General features: G+C 45.8%; 1 protein-coding gene across 1 annotated transcript; it reads right to left on the bottom strand.

Moving 5' to 3' along the window:
* Positions 1 to 631: 631 nt before the first annotated feature.
* Anp32b (acidic nuclear phosphoprotein 32 family member B) lies at positions 632 to 22,458 on the bottom strand. The gene is made up of 7 exons (XM_051187747.1): positions 22,072 to 22,458; positions 12,741 to 12,890; positions 9,193 to 9,315; positions 4,412 to 4,640; positions 2,793 to 2,911; positions 1,221 to 1,290; positions 632 to 1,074 (listed from the first exon to the last, which is right to left on the bottom strand). Exons 1-7 carry the CDS (start codon positions 22,123 to 22,125, stop codon positions 1,007 to 1,009), a joined length of 813 nt encoding a protein of 270 aa, XP_051043704.1. The 5' UTR covers positions 22,126 to 22,458; the 3' UTR covers positions 632 to 1,006.
* Positions 22,459 to 22,852: the final 394 nt, after the last annotated feature.

Genomic DNA, 22,852 nt, shown 5'->3' with positions numbered 1-22,852 from the left:
GGTAACAAACTGAGCTCAAGTTATACACACATTCTAGCCTTGCCTTGAAGTCCATTATTTATCTAGATCCTGTCTACCATGCTGAGGCACATCAAGTCATCTAGTCATTTTTAGGCTAAATTTTAGACTAAAAGGCAACCTGAGTCAACACATAGTTAAGGCCTTTCCCCTCAACTCATGGAGGTTTTACAGAGGCTCCATATTATTCAACTTCAGTACTATTTTTTCTGGTGTTGGAGCTCTAACCCAGGGCCTTATATACACTAGGCATGTGCTCTGCCATTATTCCAGATTCCAAACCATTTTTTTAAAAGTTAACTCACTTACTCTCCTGGTCATGAGTAATAAGGATTCTAACAGTGATGGTTAAAGATTCTGTATTTCCTCACCACTAGCAAAGCCCCCTGACCCTGTTCTCTAGAGACCCAGCACAAGCTATAGTCAGAGCCTAATTTAGAAATGTTAAGAGTACACTAGGCTTTATCAAAGAGTAATACATTTTTTTTTATTTTACTTAGTCTTAGAAAATAATTTTTTTATTTTTTTTGGCAGTCATCACATAAAATGTCCTAATGTCTTAAAAAAAAAAAAAAAAAAAAAAAAAGGCAAGAAAGAAAAGCATGAGAAAACAGACCCAAAATGTTAAGATTTTATTTACAAAGCTTTTCCTTGTTGTACAGAAAGTAAAAATGTTGTTACAATCGCAGTGTAACTGGCAGCCAGGACGGGCAACTCACCAATCACAGCTGTCACGATACAGCAAGAGTCTTACACGAAAACCTAACAACGTTTACAATTTTGTTGGGGTGGCAGTCCCCAGGCTTGGTGGTAGATTACCAAGGGGCTAAACGGAGGAAGGCGGAATGTCTTGGGAACTATTCTTTGGCTCTTTGGGTGGGGGTGTCCTGGGGCTTGTATCACAGCTACCTTTTTAAAACAGCTACCAAATCCATGAGCAGTCCAACCAATACTCAACAATTCTGTTTCTTGCAGATTGTTTAGGGTCTTAATCATCTTCTCCTTCATCATCCGTTTCTCTCTTTCTCTTTTCACCTTTTCCACTTTCTTCCTCCTCTGCAATTAAAAAAAAAAAAAAAAAAAGCTGTAAGACCACAACCACTTAACAGCACACTGCCTGGAATCCTGCTAATGGAGGCAAACAGCAAAGATGAACACTTCAAATAAATAGGTCCCTGAGGCCAGAAATGCATTAGACCTACCTTCATCCTCATCTTCATCCTCATCTTCTTCATCTTCATCAACTTCCCCATCATGTCCAAATTCTTCTTCCTAAACAACACAAAATAGTTTAACATCATTGGATTCTGCTAAGATATCCAGCTCAACCAACCAGTAAAGATGAAACCCTGGCAACCTAAAATCACTCACCGGAACCCATGCAGATAAAACAGGAGAATCAAGAAATGAGCAAAGCTCAAAAGTTGTCCCATGTCTCCATGCAGGTCATGTTATGGGTGTGAACACATGCACACACAATTAAACAAACAAAACCAGGCTTGATGGCACACAACTGTTAATCCACCAATTGAATCTGGAGGCAAGGGGATCAGGAATTAAGTCTAGCCTGAGCTACATAACCCATGCCCCACTCACAATGTCATTTAAAAAAAAAATTAAAATGAAAAGAGGGATATACTTTAAAACAGTTGTAGCACATTAGGGGAAAACTGTTATTTTTACATACTTGGTTGCAGAGATGCTTCTTTTTAAAAAAAAAATGAGCAAAAGTCTGGAGAGGTGGCTCAGCAATTAAGGGTCTTTCTTGTATGTTAGCCAAAAGACCTATATTTGGTCCCCAGCACCACCTGTTAGCTTTAACTCTAGTCCTAGGAATCCAATGCTCTCTCTGCAAAGGACACCATGTAGTATATAGACATATATGCACACAATTCACATACACATTCAGGCATGCACATACACACAAATAGTCCTTTAAACCAGGTATGTTTAGTGGTTGTTATCCTAGCCACTAAAAAGGGATAGGAGTGGACAGGCAGGCAAACAAGTTTAGTCTATCCTAAGCTACAAAGTGAGACTTCAGTTCAGTAAGTAAAATAAAATTATCTATCTATCTATCTATCTATCTATCTATCTATCTATCTATCTATCATCTATCTATCTATCTATCTATCTAGTTTGTTTCTCTGTGGCTTTGGAGGCTGTCCTGGAACTAGCTCTTGTAGACCTGGAACTCAAAGGTCTTGTAGGTCTTGAACTCAAAAGATTCAACTGCCTCTGCTTCCTCTGTGCTAGGATTAAAGTAAAGGTGTGCACCACCACTGCCTGGTCAAAATACAAGTATTCTTAAAATAGCAATGTTTAAAAGTAACCAGGTAAGCTCTAATTAGCATGTAACTTCAAATGGAAACCTCAATAAATGTTTTTACAATCTTACATTGCAGTACTGGTATGGACAGATTTTTCTCTCTACGTGGGGTAGGGGTGTAACCCAGGATCCTATACATACAATTCTGAAGATACAGTCTTATTAGCCCAGGCTGATCTTGAACTTCAGACCTCCCTGCTTCTGCCTCACAGGTTCTGGGATTATAGACAAATTCTTTACAAAACTCAGCCATCTACTCTTTCAATGTAGAACTTTGAACCACAATTCTACATCCCTTCTTTGGTAGTTTGAAAGGTAATTCAGACATTAAGTGCTATATGTATCTAGGCAGCACTGAGCAGGAATATCATGTATTAAGATAAATGCTACAATTATCACCCTTGCCTGTCTTCCTACCCCACCTCTTTCTTTGCCTTTACATTACCTCCCCACTGACTTCATCTTCATCATCTTCTCCTTCTACATCTTCGTCTTCATCTTCATCCTCCTCTTCATCATCCTCCTCTTCTTCACCATCCTCATCTTCTTCTTCATCTTCATCTTCTCCTTCTGAAATAGTCCAAAAGAGAAATTAATAAGGTTGGGCACATTTTTAATCCCAGTACTTGGGAGGCAGAGGCAGGTGGATCTCTGTGAGCTCGGGGCCAGTCTGGTTACACAGATTGAGAGTTCCAGGACAGCTAAGGGCCACACAGAGAACCCCTGTCTCAAAAAACAAACTAAAGGAAGAAATTACTGAATACCCTTGATGACACACAGGTCAGAGAGCCCAAAGTTGGCCTACAATAAGATGGGTAGGTTCTACAAACACCAGGGAAAACTTACAGCTACCCTCCCTGCCCCCCACCCCAGTCCTTAACCACAGAGAGGTTCCTAATATCAAGAAGCATCAAGTACTAATCCCTACTCTTACTGAATGAAATCTGCCTCAATTCCCACAGGAAGAAGGCTTTCTACTTATGGTATGCCTGAAAAACTCCTAGGTTTTTGTTTGGTTGTCTGTCTTCTTTTAAAGGGAAGCATGGTATTCAGGACAGTGGAAGACCAGGAGTCTATGACCAGCCCCAGCTACCCGAGAGAGTCTCAACACCTGTCCCTCCGAACAAAAATGACAAGCCACTCTAGGAACAGTACCTAAGAAACAGTTGTCAAATCAGGAACACCTAAAGGCTCAATTAATTCCTGGCCACAGAATAGTCCAGGCTCCTGGATCCCCAGTCTAGGGGTGCTGTCCCCTTTACCAGCCTCCAATTCACTGTGGCCTCCTTCCTGCTGCTATCCTTCCCATTCCATGTGCCTATCCCTACAAACTGACTTTTTCAGTCCCTACTTTCTCCCTCCCTCTCCTCTGTCTCTCGCAGCAACCTTCGCTTGAGCTCCAGAATGACTACAGACCTGTCTCTTCATTTTTCTTTTCCTGTCCTGAGGGAAGAACCCAGGGCCTCTACAAGTCAAGCCAGCCTTCTACCATTGAGCTACACCCTCACCCCTGAGCTCTGTCGTGCTATCACACCTGGCTATGGTGTATAGCTCAATGGCAGAGTGTGTTATTTACAGCAAACTTACATAACTACAACTAACTTATGAATAACCGGATATGGACACGTTGGACAGGGTGAACAGCCCTACTCTATTCACTGCCCCCTTGGATCTCATTAATTTTGCCCGACTCCAATTGCTGCAAATACCCCCTGTGTAAGTAAGGACTTATGTCTTTCCTCCTTTGCTTTCTTGTATGTTCTCAAACGTGCTGTTACCACTCATGGCTTTCAATTCAAAGACTATCCAGATTCACTCAAAAGTATAAAGACACCTAAGCACATGAAAACCTTTAATACTTTCATGGATAAGAAAGCAGAACCTAAGATAATGTATCATGAAGTTTGTGGGCCAGGCACTGAGCTAGGAAGGAGAGTAGGCAAAGCAAGGAGACAAGTGAAGCAGCCACTGAAATTTAAACAAAACAAACAAAAAACAACACAGGCACACATACTGAGCAGAATCATCATCATGCCATAGAAAGAAAGATGCCAGTCTACCCACCTTCATCCTCTTCCTCTTTGTCCACACCATCCACCTCGCCATCAGAGTCCGGGGCTTCCTCTACACCATCCACCTCCACATCCGAGTCAGGTGCTTCCTGGTCCTCTCGGTCATAGCCATCCAGGTAGGACAGCTGGGGCAGGAGCTTGAAGACACTCTCTCGGTAATCATTCAGATTAGTGACCTCACAGCCAAACAGATCCAGGCTTTTCAGACAATCCAACTTTCTCTAAAGGAAAGAACCAAAAATATGATTCCTAAAAGCACATGTCACCAAACCATTTTCAAGAGGTAAGTCTAGGCTCCCTATCAATTAGCTGCTACCCATCCATCCCTGTACACAGGAAAACACTATGCTTCTGGTTCCCCTAGAAAACAGTGTCTTTCCCTGGCAGCAATAGGAGTCCAAGTATGACCTAGCTGAAACATCACAGGGCCCATCCATGAGCAGCACCGAAGGATGGAGTGAAACCTGGCATAAGTTATGACAGCATGGGCAGAAGGGTACACAAGAGCTTAAATTTCACCAACAGAGAAACCCCACACTCCTTTTGTCTCTTTTAAGATCTTTGGAAGGTTAACATTACCAGACTTTTCTAAAAGTAAACTTAAGGCATTGTCAAATACAGCCTGCTACCTTCTAGAATAGTACACAGGTGACTTTCTTATATGTGTGTATACAGACAGACAGACACACACACACATGCAACCTTTATTAAAGTAGTTTGGTGCTCTCATAAAACAAAACAAAAACATTAATATGGGGACAAGGAAGTAGCTCATTTGACAGTTTTCCCAGAGCCATGGATTTAATCCCCAGTACCACATAAACCAAGTGCGGTAGGGCAGGCCTGTCATCTCAGTATATATAGGAGGCTAGATGATCATAAAGTCAAAGTCATTGTCAGCTACAAGACCCCCTCACTCAAAAAGCTCTGGATGGATGAAGCAAGTCATAACAAATCCAACAATAACACTTCACACAATCTAGAAGAAACATGGGTCCAAGAAACTTTGCTTTCAGTACTGAAGGGATCTCTAATTTTCTGCTTTCAAAGTTTGTTTTAAAAAGAGCTAATCTGGCTCAATAGCTATTTTTTGTAAACTAAAGTTTTTTGTTTTTTGTTTTGTTGTTTTTGTTTTTTTTTTAAAGACAGGGTCTTCTCTACGTGGGGCCCTGACTAGCCTCAAACTCAGAGATCATCCATCTGCACCTGCCTCCCAAGTGCTAGGAGCAAAGGCATGCACTATCATGCCCAACTAAAATAAAGTTTTACTGGCACACAATAACTCATCTATCATACACCTCCTCTCAGACTATACTGACAGTTAAGGAGCTGTGATACAGACTACTGCCAACCAAGCTTCATGTTTGTATTATCTAACCCTCAAGGAAAGGGCTGCTGACCCTTACAGAGGACTTTTCTTCCCCTCACCATGAAAAGGCTCACACAAGTTTTGTCAGAGTAGCCTCTGAAAGACAGAACCAGGGGAAACCCAGCAGCAGGATTACAGACAGCTATTATATCCACAATCAAACACACAATGTACAATGCTTTAAGAGTGCTTATGAAAGCTAGCTCCCAGATTTCTCAGGCCTCAGCCCTGCCAGTTCTTGGGGTGGCTGATGTTTCCTACTGGGCAGGCCATGACCCCAGAAACCCAGGTATGATTTCTTGCCAAAGAGGAAAAAATGCTGTAACACCATCCCCAATAACCAGCACAGGTTGTTCACTAACTTTTCTTTTAGATACAGAGCCTTTTTATATTGCCCAGGTTGTCGCAGAACTCCTAATTCTGCCTCCCACCTCAATCTCAAGATCTAAGAGCTGTATACTGTACCTGGCTATATATAATAAGAGCCGAATCTACACTAAGTAAAGAGATAAAAGGAAAATCAATTTAAGCAGCTTCCTGCAAAAGTTTACTCTAATGTGCTCCTCCCTTTTCTGAAGTATGTGTGTCATCAAGAAGCCTTTGCCTCCGTCATCTTGCTTTGGCCCCTCAGGTAGCTGGGACAATGGCATACATCACCATCCTGGATTGCCTAAAATTGCTTACTTAATGGACTGGGCCACTGATGAAACTACAGTACAGGGCCTCCGAGGCCATCCTGTTTCTGAACAGAATGAATCTTATGATGTTTGACAAAGCACCCATTATTAAATAATTTGGACACACCAAAAAGTATGGTAACAAATTAAATATAAGCAAGTTAACAATAACAGATCCAACGTAATTACAGCACTCTGTAGATTGTTTAAAGCAGTAAAATTGTACTTACAGCCCAGCAGGCTCAAAATACAGATTATACAGGATCCCAATGTGATGTGTGAAACCCTGCTAAAAAATTAACAACCAACCATACATGCTGGAAACTTGACCTAAACTAATAGGCTAGCCATAATAAACATTAAACATTTTTATTAACAATAATTTTGCTTGCCTTCTTAGAATTTAGAAGGGCTTTGGGGGATGATTTGGATGGCCCAGGTCTCTTAAAAAAGGTGTCCCAGGAAGTTTGAACTGATGCCTTCTTTGTCTCTCGTTAATGTCCCTGTAGTAAGCAGAGGCATTCACAATCATTGCATTGCCTGTCAAAACTGGGCTCAACGTAGTGTTCACAATGTGTGGTGATGAGGATGAGGATGGTACTTTCCCCACTCTAGAACATTCACAAGTCAACACTGGATCCAGAGTCTCCCCACTTCACCTTTTCTACAGATTTCCTTTATTCCAGGTGAGAACCAAGAGGCCGGCCTAATTAGGGCTTTTCCAAGCAGCCTGGGGAGTATGGAGCCATGGTAGGTAGCTCTGCCAGTTGGTTGTCAGCATCACCTAAGCCATAGTTCCCTCAATGTAAAACAAGGGCCATAGTATTTCTATTCACTTTGTAGAGACTTTTTCAACAACTACCATTGGCTGTATCTACAGGGCACCATTATAAGACATCTACCACATAGCAACAAAGATTACACTTCCTCCTTCATTGTCTTGGGACCCTACTCTGTCATTCAAGCAAACACTCCCTGAACAGTATACATCTGTGCTCTGATTCAGGATTCCCAGAGGATTCAGTCTCCAAGAGAATCAAGAGCAGCTGGTTATCCAGCAAGGAAATCTCTGATCCTCTGTTTAAAACACATTCTCATTCTCTCTCTTTTTTCTTAAGGGGCACCAGTCCTCAGCTTGGCACAGCCAGAATAAAGATATCTGCTTACCAAGCAATAAACACAGGCTTGGCACAGACCATGGGGAAGTGTTAATGTGAGTATTCCTCTGGAAATTCGATTTTCCTGAAATTTAGGTATGGAATCAATTTACATGTAGAAAGAAAACAGGTCCCAAGAGCAATGGAAAATTAAGTGAATTTGGATTTGATTCTGCCATTAATTCCAAACAATCACTTAAGCTTTCTAAACTCAGTTTCCTCTTTAAACAGGACCGTCATTCTCTCTTCTCTGGGTTACAAACAAGTCTACAATGATCAACTATTAAATGTCCTTGATACAGCAAAATGCAGTGCATTATCTTTAACTTGGAAATGGTTCACTGTACACAGGAAAAAAAAAAAAAAGAATCTAGCAAAACTGAGGGACTGGGAGCATCTAGTGATGGATGGTAGGGAAAAAAGCAAGATCTGCAGAACAAAGGTGAGAATGAGAAATAAGCTTTCAACATCTACAACAAACATGAGCTCAAACACGAATGTATAAAGGGACTTAGTAAAGTGATTAAAACGGCTTCAACATTTTCAACTGTCAAAGGGATCGGGGAAGACCCCTTTTAATTCTAGCAGGACATCTTCACTGGAAGAAACCAATCTGTTTTCCTCCATAATGCCAACAGACCAATTTAACTATCTTCCTCCAGAATATTAAGAGCTGCTTTTTGTCTTTTTTGGGGGGTGGAGGTGGGGCTTGACATGGTTTCTTATAATCCAGGCTCAGGCTGGCCTCAAACTTGTTATGCATGGTGAATGACCTTGAACTTTTGATGCCCTTAAGATTAAGGTATGCACCAATGTACAGTTTAAGGAACCCAGAGCTTTGCATTCTGAGCAAGCATTCTTCCAGTAAGCTAAAACCCTTTATTTTCTAGACACCTACTGTCTAAATCTCTTACACTCCAGCCTGAGGGGCTGCCTCTCTCCTGTTACTAACCCTGACTGTAGAATCCCCACAGCAGCAGAGCTCTTGCTCCAACAGTTTTCCAGTCTACAAAATACATTTTCTTTCTGACTGTCCTGGACAGTCTTCTCTGCTTAGTTTGCGTAAGACCATATATCAGGTTTACAAGCCAAAAGACACTTGAAGTTGGTCTCTTAACTAACCTACAATAAGACTGAAGATATGTTTCTACCCAAACTCTGCAACAGTGACATAGGGGAGCATAAGACTGCCAACCACAAGACCTACAACTACTGGAGCTGCCCTTGACTATGCTGAAATGCCACCTTAGACAGTTCTGTTACAACAGAATAGCTTGGCCAATCTAGTGTGTGGAGGGGGGGGGTAGAAATCAAGAAACATGTCTATGGTTAACTATATATTTAAAAAAGGATTTAAAAAAATGAAAAATTCTCTATGATAGCATCACAATATCAATCAGGGGACTAAAGCCCCAGGAATACACCTTAGAGACTGTGACCTTTCAAAGTCACTCTATGAAGAGCAGAATGACAGTTGTCTTAGCCAATTATTCTTCTCAATCATTTCTCCCACTAGAAATATGAAAATGAGTATGACAACAACCCGTTTTCTAAATTCTTAATCACTTACCAACGGCTCCAAAGTGCTGATATCTTTCAGCTTATTTCCACTTAGGTTCAGATGTGTGAGGCTTGGAAGTTCCTCTGCTAATCTGTCCAGACCTCCAAAGATTCTATTATCGCTGAGCTCAAGCTAAAAGGAAACACATGTACAGATAATCACTCACTACTGAACTGAGAAAAGTAAAAAAGCAAATGCCATATAAAGAGTCAGGTAGACAGCACTGCACATATCTGTGACCCCATGATTCAGTAGAAGGCTAAAGCAGCAGGAGGAGCCAGAGTTCCAGGCCAGCCTGGGCTACACAGCAAGACCCTTCCTCCTACTAACAAAAATAAACAATAGCAGCAAAACTACAAGGGCTGGTGAAGTGACTTCTCAGGGAAAGGCTCTTGCTGCCAAGGCTCACAGACCCCGGTACAGAGAACGGGTTCCTCCAGAATAGTCAGGAGCATGGCTGCTCTTCCAGAGGATCTGGGTTCAATTCCCAGCACCCACATGGCAGCCCCCAACTGTAACTCCAGTTCTTGGAGACTTGATACCCACACCAAAACACCAATGCATACAAAATGAAAAGCAAAGAAACGATGAAAAGCAAATAATCGAAGAGAGACTTGTTTTAAAAGTCCAAATCAAGTACTTTATAGATACCTGCAACATTTGGGATGAGTAAGGCAGATGTGTCAGAAAGTTTTCTAAAAAGGTTTTGTGTGTTCTTTGCATAGGCAGCATGTACGTACAGTGCCCGAAGGCCAGAAAAAGGCATCAGATCACCTGGGCAAGGCCATGCAATCAGCACCCAGCACCAAATATGTGTTACAGCAAGGAGGTGCCTGGTATTACCTGACACTAGCCTCCACAGTAAGCCCCTTTAGTTTCTCAGCTGCAGGCAAGTCACACAGGCAATGGTGTCCCTACAAAAGTGTAAGCCCTCACTAAAAACTGCCAGTGTGTTTCAGAGTACTAGTGGACAGTGTGTAAGTGAAACTTTCTTTTGCAGATAAACACTCAGGCTAAGGGACAGAGCAGTTCAAAGCAGGTATTGTTCTTCCAGAAGATGGAGTTCAGTTCCCAGCACAACCACTTTTAACTCCAGCTCAAGGGGATGCGATGTCTTCTGGCCTCCAAGGGCACTGCCCCCAACACATAAATAAAAACAATACAGACAGGAAGGAAGGATAGATGGACAGACACCCCAGGCCACACAGATGGTCCCAGCTTCTTATACTGGTGATAAGACAGAGGCAGCCAATCATCATGGAGTGCTTGAGGGCTGGTCCTTCCCAGAGCACAGCACCTCATTTGCTCTAGAGCTACAGGTAGGGAAATGAACTGCAGAAATGTGACTGGTCCAACAACCAAAGCTGCATGTGGGCAGCCCATGATGACTCCACGCAATTGAGCTCTATCTACCGTGCTAACGTACATGCTTGGTGTGTTAAGTGTGGAAACTTCATGTGGCTGGGCATGGTGGTGACAGGAGCTTGGAACCTACCTACCCACAATGCTGGTGCACCCTATGTAACTTAGAGAGACACTGTTTCCAAATTTTAAAAGGGGGCAAAAGACCTAGGAACACAGGTAGTACATATAGTAGCTTCTAGGATTCATGAGACCCATGCATTCAATTCCCCCCCCCCAAGCAAATGATACCAACTTCATGAAGTAAAGGCTTTGGCATGTCATGTAGAGTAATGATTTTTAGAATCTAGTCTAGGAGGGCAGGTGAGAGATGGTTCTGTAAATAAAGGCACACACCACAACAAGCCTGAGGACCCGGAGTTTTGAATTGTTCTTTGAGCTCCATATGAATGCTATGGTAGATGCCCCACCCATCCCAGGTAAATTTTAAAAAGAAACCAAACAAAATCCCTGCTAGTCTATAATCAATAAAGATCAAGCCTTGGCTCTCAGTTTCTGGAAACCATAACAGTAAAAACTTCCCTTCTGTATTTAGACCATATAGCTAGAATATCACACCTTCCTACATGAAGAGACAATAAGGCAATACAAAGCATTTACTAGCATAACATTTAAAACTATATAACCAATTTTCCAGTACTTGTTTCTTATTAAGAATCTGTGCTTTGAGGTAGGAAGAAACCCTGTCTCAAAATAGAAGGGGGGGGGGGGGGAAACAAAACAAAAAGTTAAGAAACAAGCTTAAGGCATCAGTTAAGCATTTATAATATTGTCTCTGTGCAGTCATTTGGAAGACATCAGTCCCTAAAACTACATGAGCCCAAATGAACAAAACAAACTTACAGATCAAATTTATATAGGACACTAAAACCCACACATGTAACTTCTTACATTTTTTTTCTTTCATATTTTGTGTATGAGTGTTGTTTGCATTATATCTATCATGTGTATGCCTGGTGCCCATGCAGGCAAGAATTTGTAAACATCCCCTTTTCTTCAACAATGCAAAAGATTCTTATTTGACCCTTAACACCACAGTTCTGTGGGTGGCTTTGGGAAAAATTGTTGTTCCTTTCTGGGCCCTTGGCCACACCTACCAATAAATAGTACAAACTATTTATTGGTAGAAACAAAGTTTCTTCCACCTCTTTGACAAAAACAGAGACAAGAGAAAATCTTTTAAGTGTTTCTGCCCTTTCTGGGAGTTATTAGAAAGCAAAGAGAGGGTGACTACAGGGGAGATAAACTACTAACAATGGCCAAGATCAGAGAGAAATGCAGCAGGCTTGTTTTTTCCCTTTTCTTTTTTTTGGGGGGCGGGGGGGGGGGGGGGAAGGGGCTGTGGTGCGTTCATGGGGAAACCACAGGCATAGGAGACAGTAGCTCCGCCTGGCCAGGGACTCACAGTCCTTCACATGCTTTTGCCTCCTAAGAGCTGAATTACAGAAAGATACCACATATCTGGCCTGTAGCAGGCTTTGTTACACAGGGCTTTCCTAGTCAACCATACACATTTCAAACTATTAAAAAATTACATGACAGGGCTAGAGATGATTCAGCAGTTAAGAGCACTTGCTGTCCTTGCAGAAGTAGGGTTCTGTTCCCAGCACCCACAGGGGCAGTTTACAAACTAACTGCACCTTCAGATCTGATGCCTCTTAGGCAACACATACATACCCCACACAGGGAAGACAGTCTTCACTTTCATCAACAGGTATGTTAAAGCATAGAAAGAGGAAGGCTTTATTGACTCCTGAGCCAGAGCCCAAGAGCAAAACCTACCTAATGGAAACAAAACCTTCAACAATTATTTATAAAGCAACAGGTATTATTTCCAAAGCACTGATGCAATTCTGCAGGTCAAGTACAGATAACTACAACAGGTGAAGAAGCCAAATCACCTTAGAAAGAAAGGAGACAACCCACAAGTTCCCAGTGCCACCACAGCCCACTAAAGGTTAAAAAAAAAAAAGAACCTTTCATCCCAGCACTCAGGAGGCAGAGACAGATGGATGTCTGTGAGTTTGAGGCCAGTCTGGTCTATATGATGGCAGTTCCAGGAGAGCAAAAGCTGTTACACAAGGAAACCTTGTCTCAAAACAAAAGTAAAACAAACAAAAAGAAAGAAAACTTACCTTTTTCAATTTAGGTAGCTTGGGGAGATCTGAAACTGAAAATAAGCCTACACTTATTAAACTGAGGAACTCTAGGTTCACAAATTCATCTGTTAACCCCTCAATTTTTCCATCATTGGCTTTGCAGTTGTCCAAGACAAGTTCTCGAACCTGTGGGCACAAACAAAAAAGGAAATAAGCTTGAAAACCACAACAGGAGACAACAAAAGCAAAAACTCCAAACACGACCCCATAAAACAAACACCTAACCAAGGACAGCCTCCAGAATAGGCTCAGCTACAAATAAAGCATGATTAGCCTCATAGTAGCAGCACAGTTAAGATCCAAAGACCACTGCTAACTCATGCCACAAATAAATAAATGGTGGTGTGCGGTCCATATCCCACAGAGGCACCGCTGTGACTTTGTCTAAGTTCAAGTGAGGAGTGAAGAAATCCTTTTATAAAGCCCAGGAAGGACATGAGCAAAGGGAGATGAACACTATTTCACTATCAAGATCAAGCCTACTACTGCTCTGAAGCAGGGTAACTGACCTCCCCACCACTCAGCTTCTGAATAGTTTCCCTGCTATATTTTCTTGTTTTGTTTTGTCTCCTCTTGTTTTTTTGAGACAGTCTCTCTACATAGCCCTGGCTGCCCTGAAACATACTATGTAAACCAGGCTGGCCCCAAACTCAAGAATTCTACCTACTTTCTCTTGAGTGCTGGGATTAAATGCCTGGCTTTTCCTTTCCATTTTCAAAGGGGGAAAAAAAAAACACACACAAATAAATCCTAGCTAAGGATATTTATACTGGCATACTTTCCAATTTCAGGTCTTTTGTTTTAGACAGGGTCTCACTATGTAGCCCTGATAGAGAACTCAACATGGAGCTGACCATCATCTAACTCAGATAGATATCTGGTTGACTCTGCCTCCTGAATATTGGTATGACAGATGTACACCACCATGCCCAGATAGGAATTTTTCCCATTTCCTGTGTAACAACAATCAAGTTAAAATGTCATACAAAACACTAATATGTCCAAAGTAAGTGAGGAAGAATTAAAGAGTATGCTATATTGCCTCCCAGGTCAGATTAAAAATTACCTCCTGGGTAGTGTTTTCAATTGCCAAGATTCTACTTTAACCACTGTGAAGGGTCATGAGAAACTACCACTGGGGGGTGGGAGACAAAATATCATGGCAACTTCATCACTGGGGCAGAGGCAGATGCACTGTGATCTCAAAGCCAACATTGACACTATACAAATAGCAAAATGAAGATTACCAAGAGGCAGCTGGGGAAAGGGTTGTTAAAGTGGTTGACACACGCAGGCCTGAGTTTGGTTTTTGATATGGATGATGAGAGAGCTCATCAAAAAGCTACCAGAACAGCTTTTTGAGGAGAAAATGAATACCACAGACATACAGGCACACATAGGCACAGGCAGCTGGACATACAGACCCAGAGTTTAGGTGGAGGTCTGGGATGCAGGTCTCTATCTGGGAGTCATCAATCAGGGAAGAGGAAGTGGCAGGATATGGTATTCCTAGGAAGAACATCAAGGATAGAACTCTGGCAATTAAGGAAGTGGGGGAGGGCTGGTGCCCAGAACTAAAAATTTCATTTAAAACACTTGGAAAATTCATTAAAAGTACAGGAGTGGTGACACACATCTGTAATGCCAGCCCTTAGGAGGCTGAGGCAGAGAACTGAAGGTTGAAAGGTCAGCTTGAGCTAAATAGTCCCAGGCCAGCTTTCACTACAAAGCAAACCTCCAAAAACATATATAAATAAAAATAAGATGATCCTGAACATAGCAGGGTATGTGATGTCACACCTGGGAGGTCAAACAGGACTGAACAAGCTGTTGTATCACGGCAGAGGACTAACAAGACTGGTCCTTGGGGAAGCACTGCTGTTCAAGCCTGAGGCTCTCAAGTGGCAGAGGGCTGGGTGGTGGTGCAGGCCTTCAAGTACAGGTCCCAGCACTTAGAGACAGATAGATGGACCTCTGAGTTCAAGGCCAGCCTAGCCTGGTCTACACAGTCTAGGGCAGCCAGGGCTACACAGAAAGCTACATCTGTCTTGAGAAACCAAAAGTAGCAGAGAACTGGCTATACAATTGACCTTTGACCTCCACATGCAGGACACGTCCAAGTCATATACATAATAATTTCTGTAACTTAGAGAAAAATGGAAGGGGCTGTGAAGACATTGGTGAAGGTAGAACAGGACTCCCCCCCCCCCACTGAGATGAACACAAGTGTGGGCTAAGTTCCAAAGGGAAGACTTTAAGCAGAGTGAGCAGAGCTAAGAAAAGACAGGTCCTGACTTTTCCAGAAATGCTGAGAATGTAAGGAAGTATCTTACCCCTGGAGTTCCAGAAGCACAACAGGATAAGCCACTAGACAGTAAGCACAGAACAGGGTATTAGAGTTGCCACATAAGACCAAGCCATAGGGCAGTGCTCAGAGGAAGATCCACTGGCTAGCTGCCTTCAAGTCTGGGTCTGAGTGGTGGTAGGTCAGTCATGCCAGCTTCTCAGGAGGTGGAGACAGTAGGACCACAAGTTCAAGATCATCTCAGAAAAAGAGGAGGAGGCAAGGCAAGGTGGTGGACAACATGCCTGCCATCTTAGCACATAAGCAGAGGTGTGGGGCAGGCAAGTTTGAGCTCAACCTTGATCACTTAGCGTTCTAAGGAAGCCTCACTCAGCTCATGAGACGCAGACTTTTGAAGAAAACAAAATCCATGTGCCTGGGGAGATGCTCAGAGTTTAAGAGCACTTGCTGTTCCTCCAGAGAACCTGAGTTCAGCTTCCAGTGCCCAAATCAGGCAGCTCACAACTGCCTGCAATTCCAGCTTCAGGGGACCTGACATCCTCTTCTGGCCTCTGCTAGGACCTTAATACATATGGCAGGCATACAAATACTATTAATTTCATAGGCAACCAGACATGGTGGCACATGCCATTAATCCCAGTGCTTACTGAGAGTCCCAAGATATCCAGGGCTACATAGTTAAGACTCAGTCTCAAACAACAAACAAACAAAACCATAGGGAGGAAAGCAGGCCCTCAACCTGCACATTGTGCACACAGACTGATGAGCCCTGTGGCAAAGTGTAGCAAGGTAACCTGCTCAAAGATGTAAAGTTTAATTCTTAAGGCCAAATTTATTGTTACTGATCAGTCTCCAATTGAACTTGCTTCTTTCTCAAATGTGAATAACGAAAATGTTTAAGAACAACAACAGCAACAACACACACACACACACACACACACACACACACACACACACACACACACACACACACACCAGAGTGCCTCAGGCTTGCCCAACACTTTATGAGCAGGATCAGGAGTTCAAGGTCATCCTCAGCTAGAATTTGATGCAAGCAGGGGTATGAGAGACTATTCTTATTTGATTTGTGGGGCAGAATCTCACTGTGCAGCCCTGGCTGGCCTGGAACCCAGAGAGCTACCTGCCTCTGTCCTCTTGAGTGCTGGGATTAAAGCCGTGTGCCATCAGCTTTGCTTTCTTACACCGAGTTCTCTAGTTATAAGTAGTATCACTTAAGTTTTTCCGTTCTTCCTTCCCAACCCTTTCTCAGTTCCATTCCTTCAGCTACTCTGGGAAATGTCCAATTTTACCTACAGTCAGGATTGGGCAATCTTCCCCAATTATGTATTCATCCCAAGAGAGGGGAAGGAACAGAGACATTAAATAACACTGAGTTGTGGTGGTTTGAACAAACTGCCCCCTCCCAGGCTGATACATTTGCATGATTGAGAAGTATTAGGGAATAGGGCCTCTTTGAAGGAAGTATCATTGGAAATGTGCTTTGAGGTTTCAGAAGTGCATGCAAAGCCCACAGTCTCTCCTGCCTAGTCCTGGATTACAGCCCTGTGTCATAAAGGACAGTGGTTTGTTACTGCCATGCCCACTTCTCTCTGTAGTGTACTAAAATAAACTTCCTTTATGCTAAGAGACTGCCCTATAGTAAATACCCCACAAAACAGACCCAAACAAGGGAGAATAGATTCCCAAAGTTGTCCTCTGACCCCCACAGAAACTTGGAACACATTTTTTTTTTTTTTAAATTTCAAAAAATGAAGACAAGAATGTTTTTGCAATGTGTTAACACAAGGGGGTAGAGCTGGGTGGCAATACTAATCCAGAATGCTGGGAGCCCTGAATTCAATCCCCAAACCAAAATAAATGACAAGGCTAGGTAGGTGTGGCAGTACACACCTTAAATCCCAGCACTAGGGAGGCAGAGCCAGGGAAGTCCTCAGAGTTCAGAGTGAGTTCCAGCATAGACAGGGCTTCTTGAAAAAACCCTATCTTGGGGTAGGTGTGTGTGTGTGTGGGGGGGGAAGACAACGTTGGGAACAGAGCACTGTTGGCAGAGTGCTTGCTTAGTATGCATAATACTCTGGGCCCGATTCCTGGCACCCCTAAAACCCACAGTAGTGCAGACCTACAACCCCAGAATTTGGGGAGAAGAAATGAAGGTGAAGTTACAGGTCATCTCCAGCTATGAAATGAGATGAAGCTGGGCATGGTGGCACACACCTTTAGTTCTAGAACCCAACAGAAGCAGGTTTCGAAACTGAATTTATTAAGGACAGCACAGCCAAGATGTCAGGGCTCAGCAGTAAAAATGCTTGCTGCCAAGCAGTAAAAATGCTTGCTGCCAAGCCTAAAAATCCAAGCTTTACATGGGGGAGCCACCAATTCCCACAAAGGGTCTTCCGACTTCACATGTGCACACAAAGGGCATTAGAAACCCAAAGACAAAAAAAATCTCATTCTGTCCCTCAATGAACACACTAGGCCCATATTCATAGTAGCAGTCCTTCAATGTGTTCAGATGGCAGGGAAGTTGAGAAAGATACCCACCCCAGAAGAGGAAATGCCTCTGTCCTAAGCATGGATTAAAGGGAACAATTCTGAAAGGCAATTAGACAGTCACTGGGGCTCTGCTTTAAGGCAACCAGACAGTACATGTTTATAACATGATAAAGTTGGGGAAAAATTAAATAATTTTAGGCCACACATCAAAATGTATGGAAAGGCTAAGTGTCTGTTTATTTTTATCGACCATTTTTGGCATATCTGTATCTAATTTCCTTTAAAGATGTATTACTGTACAAAGGAAAACAACCCCAATTAGTTGCTATGCAACCAATTAGAATACCGTATAGAGCTCAGAAGTGTATCACACTAAACAACAGATGCCAAAAACTGGGGGTGGTGGCCACAATAGGACAACAAAAATGGAAGATGCATCTAAGGAAATCTGCCCCCCCACCCCCGTGAACTAGGTCGTAAGATGAACTGATGAGCAGTGTAAGCATACACAGAGCGCGCACACACCAAGGTTTCAGAGGCAGCTTTAAAAGCTACTTGGTTTTCCAACTCTGGTTAGAGGGTTAGCTGTCCTGGCTATGGGGTGAGAAGGGGCACACACAGAGCAGCCTGTGTGTACGCTCAAGAACGGAAGCTAAGAACCTCACACCACAACAGGCTCCCTTCCAACTTTGGAGCACAGCAGCTGCATGACCTGGTCCGTCTTGCTACTGTGCGCCAGCACTTTCTCACCTTATTGATAATCCCATCAGTTTTTGTGACATGTATCACACATTCTAGCTCTGTACAACTCAGTTTTCTCAGTGAAAACTCTTAATATACATATTTCTTTCCTATTTGGGGGGTGGCAATGCTGGGGAATGAACCAGTGGCTTCATACATACTGAGTGAGTCAGGTTTGGCACCGAGAGAAACCCCTACCTAAGTACATAGTAGCTTTACACAAACTAAAAGTTCCTATGGGATAGGCTTTGGAAGCTTATTAATGGAGCAGAAGTCCTTGGTTCAATTCCCAGCACCCTTATCCTATTATTGCCCATAAAATCTTTTGAAATTTCTGATGTTTTTTTTTTTGGGGGGGGGGAATGATGTCATTTCATGCCATCTCCCCCCCCTGGTGAAAATACACTCTTCAACAAAAGGTGGTTTGGACTTTGAAAATGGAAAGATTTTTAAAAAACCCTAGAGGAAACTCCCATGTTCATAACTAACAGAGGTGTAGTATATATATGGACTTGAACATGGGTATCTTGGGCCTTATGTACTTTGGAAGAGAAAGAGCCAACCACCAAGATGGTAAATCATGTTTCAGAGATGTCCAATGTTCAAACAAAACCCAACAAGGACACCATAAACACACACATATACCACTTAGTTTTAAGCACCAATATGAATTTAAATATCAAACATCCTCCACTCACACACACACCCCCACTTACTTGACTTTAAAAAGAAGTATGTTCAGGGGCCAAAGACATAGCTCAGCAGTTAGAAACACTGACTGCTCTCCCAGAGGGCCCAGGGTTCAATTCACAGCACCCACAAAGTGGCTCACAAATGTCTCTAACTACAGTCCAAGGGACCTGACACTCTTACACAGGCAAAACACCAATGAACTTTTTTTTTTTTTTAAAGACAGGGTTTCTCTGTGTAACAGTATTGGCTGTCCTGGAACTTTGTGGACCAGGATGGCCTTAAACTCACTGAGATCTGACTGCCTCTGCCTCCTGAGTGCTGGGCAGGATCAAAGGTGTGTGCCACCAATGCCCCAAAAATATATTTAAAAAGCACATTCAAGACTGCAAAGCCACAGAGAAACCCTGTTTCGAAAACAAAACAAACAAAAAATCATATTCAACTGGGGATCGAGATTTTTTTAGAACCTCTGTGACAAGTCTATAGGGTCAAGGGACAACCTTACTGCCTACCAATTGGAAGTAGTACAGGTTCCTCAAGTTCTAGGACATTACAGTATACAAAGAAGAGCTTTTTTTCTTCTTTCTTCCTTTTTTAAATGCAAGGTCTCACACTGTACAGGACCGAGCTGACCTTGTACTTACTGAGATCTCCCTGCTTCTTTCTGACAGATGCTTCGGGATAAAAACTCATGCACCATCACACTCAAGAGGGATGAGCTCATTTAAAAGGAGTCATCTTGGAACTTCTCACTGGCCCTATCATACTTTGTGAAAGACTTCAGATCCCCCAAGCATCGCTGGGTGAAATAGTACCAGCAGCACTCAGGAGGCCTTGAGGCAGGAGGATGACAACTCAGAAGCCAACAGAGACTACCTACTTACTGAGGCCTTGTCTTCCTAACACACTCTTTTTTTTCCCTCTGTCTCTACATGGAGACGGCTGTTAAGAGCAGTCTGCTCTTCCAGAGGACTGGTGTTCAATTCCCAGCACCCACATGGCAGTTAACAACTGTAACTCCAGCACCCTCACAAGACATACCCACAGGCAAAACACCAATACACATAAAAAAAAAAATGTTAAAAAAAAAAAAACTACTACAGCATTTCCCCTTACAAATCTTCCTGTTTTAGGTCAAAGTTCTTCCAAACAAGCATCTGCCAAACGTAGATTGCCCTTCATACACCGACAATCTTGGTGGAGATCTCAAGATACTTTCACATGGTCCCTCTAACCCACCTAGATACAAGAAGAGTTAGTGTAGCCCTTGCACCTGAGGCCCAGAAGGGCAGGGGACATCCTGGGTCTTGTTTATGCTGGCTTCTCAGGCCCTGGAATATTACAGGTAAGTATGCAATAAAGTCAGTGATTCTAGAGACCAAGGATGTCCAATGCTGTATCCACAGCCACTTGTTGCTTGCGGGAGCTTTAAATATGCAGTCACAAGCTCACTTTTAGTTCCATGGCCTGACTTCGGCAAGAGCATTTTTAAGTCAAAAATGGATCCTTTACCTAACTAAATTGAATTATTTCATACTGTTGATTTTTGTGGCTTGTCTGGAACGAAAGGCTCAAGGTATTTAAGTCATCTTTTCAAGTTGAAGGAAGATGGCTTAACAACTCAATTTCCCAGCACGTGGTGGGCACAAAATGTCTGACTGAGAAGGGACACGTGCCGGTGAAATACGCGGGGCCCCCGGGAACGGGGACACCACCCAATCAGTCCTCAGGGACCGCCCCACACCCCGGCGGTGCCGACCTCAAGGCCTGTGCGGCAGGAACACAAAGCCAGGCGCACCGGGGCAGGCCATCTCCACAAGTTCCCAACTTGTTAGCCACGGCCACCTGCGTGCGCCAGCCGGGGCCAAGGGGCCACCCGTCCCGGACGACAGCACGGGCCCAGGGTCGTGCCCACACGCGGCGCGGCGCGCGAGGGCGGCGTCGGGCCCGCGGCCTGTGCACGGTCGGTCGCAGAGGCGGCGCGGAGCACGTGCGGGGCCCAGGCCACCCCAGCCCCGCGTCGGCCACCGTTGCCCTTTTAAGAAGGGGGAGGGCGCCCGCGAGGGGACGAGGCGGCGGCGGCCGAGTGCCGCGCTTCCAGTGCGCGCGGAGGCGAGCCCGCGGGGCGGGGGCAGCCCGGGGACCGACAGGCAGCGCGAGGGCGGCCGGCTCACCCGGCGGAGGAAGACGGCGCCCGCCAACATGGCGCTGTGGCGCGCCCCGGCTGGCGCGCGGAGCCGCCGGCCGCCCACACCGATGGGCCGGCCTCCCTCTCGGGCAAGGCCCCGGGCGGCGGCGGCGCGGGGGAGGGCGCAGCCACCGCGGTGACGGTGCCCGGTCGACCCAGGAGGCCGCGTGGGCAAGGCCGAGGGCGAAGGCGAGCCGGGCAAAGGAGGGGGAAAGTTGTATTTTTAGGCTTGAAAAATGGCGGGAAGCGCATCCTTTTTTCAAACTTGGCCCCGGGAGGGGCGGCGGTTGCGCCACCTCCGCCGCTAGGCCCGCCCCTCCCCCGTTCCGCGCCAGGCCGCGCCCGAGGGGCTCCGCGCCCCTCAGGGACCCGAACCCCCTCCTCGGCGGGGCCCGCGAGTCCGGCCCGCGAGGCCTCCCGGGCCGCTTCCCCGCCGGGCGCATGGAACCTGGCCCGGCCCCGCGGCGGGCCTGGCGGCGCGGCTCCTCGGCAGGCCCGGCCTCCGCCCGGCCGCGCATCCCGGGAGGCTGCAAACATGGCTCCCAGCGTTACACAACCCCCGCGCCCGCCCTCGCCGCCGGCCACACGCACACGCGCTCCCTCCGGGAGAGGACCGAGCGGGCAAGCGGCTCAAAGTTTGCTTTTCCACCCGCCGTCCTCCCCGTGGCCACGGGGGCCCGCGGGCGCCAAAGAGTTAATGCCCGCGCGCTCGCTCCCCCCTCCGCGCCTTCCGCCCGCCTTCCCTGTCCCCGTCCGAGCTGCGAGCAGCGCCTTCCCCGCGCCGTGGCCGGAGCCCGGTGGCCCGCAGGTGGCCACCATTACTTGCAAGTCATCGGGGGCGCGGGCGCCCGAGGGGTTCTGCTTACAGCTGCCGGGGTCCGGTTCCTCAGCTCCAGGTGGATCCTCTTCTTCATGTCCATGTTCCCCTCGTCCCCCCTCTTCAAACTTAACTTTCCGCGGCGGGGGCGGAGGGGGGAGAGGCGACCCGGCCTGCGCGGCGAGGGCCGTCGGAAGGAGGCGGCTGGCGGAGGCGGCGTGGTCCCGAGCGGCGTGCGGCGTGCGGGCGTGCGGGCGAGCGGAGCCCCCGGAGCCAAGTTACTCGCGGGAGCGGAGAGAAACCATGGAGGGAAAAGGGGGCTGGAGCGCGGCGCTGGCCTCACTACCGCCGCCCCCGGCCAAGGCCCCGCACTGCGCTTAAACCGGCGACGCGACGCGGCTGCTGCTCGGCTCCACTCGGCCCTGCGCGGCGCCGCTCGGCTCTGGAGCCCGGGCTGCAGCACGGACTAGGGAGGCGCACTGAGGGCGGGGCGGGGCCGCCTTAAGCTCAGCCCGGACTGCGGCACCGCCTCCCGGGCCGCGCGCGCCTCCTGGCCCTCGGGTCGCACGTGGGCTGGCTGATGTAAGACCTTCCGGCGCCGGGGACCCCCCACTCTCGCTGGCGCATCTGTGAGACGGGCTTGGCCTCGCGCCTTCGGGGGTCTCCCGGACCCAGTTCCACCCGCTGAGCCTCGCCCTAGCCTTCCGACGCCCTTAGAGGCTGTGGCTTTGGGGTTCACCCCAGCCCCCAGGCTGGGGTCAATAGCCTGGCCCCACAGCCAGCGATGTTGGAAGTGCCTTCGAGGACCCTCGGGAGGGTGTGATCGCTGC

Source organism: Phodopus roborovskii, unplaced genomic scaffold (genome assembly GCF_943737965.1).
Source record: "Phodopus roborovskii unplaced genomic scaffold, PHOROB, whole genome shotgun sequence".
NCBI classification, from domain to species: Eukaryota; Metazoa; Chordata; class Mammalia; order Rodentia; family Cricetidae; genus Phodopus; species Phodopus roborovskii.
Note: the sequence above shows the minus strand (reverse complement) of the source record. Positions and strands in the feature narration are given on the sequence as shown.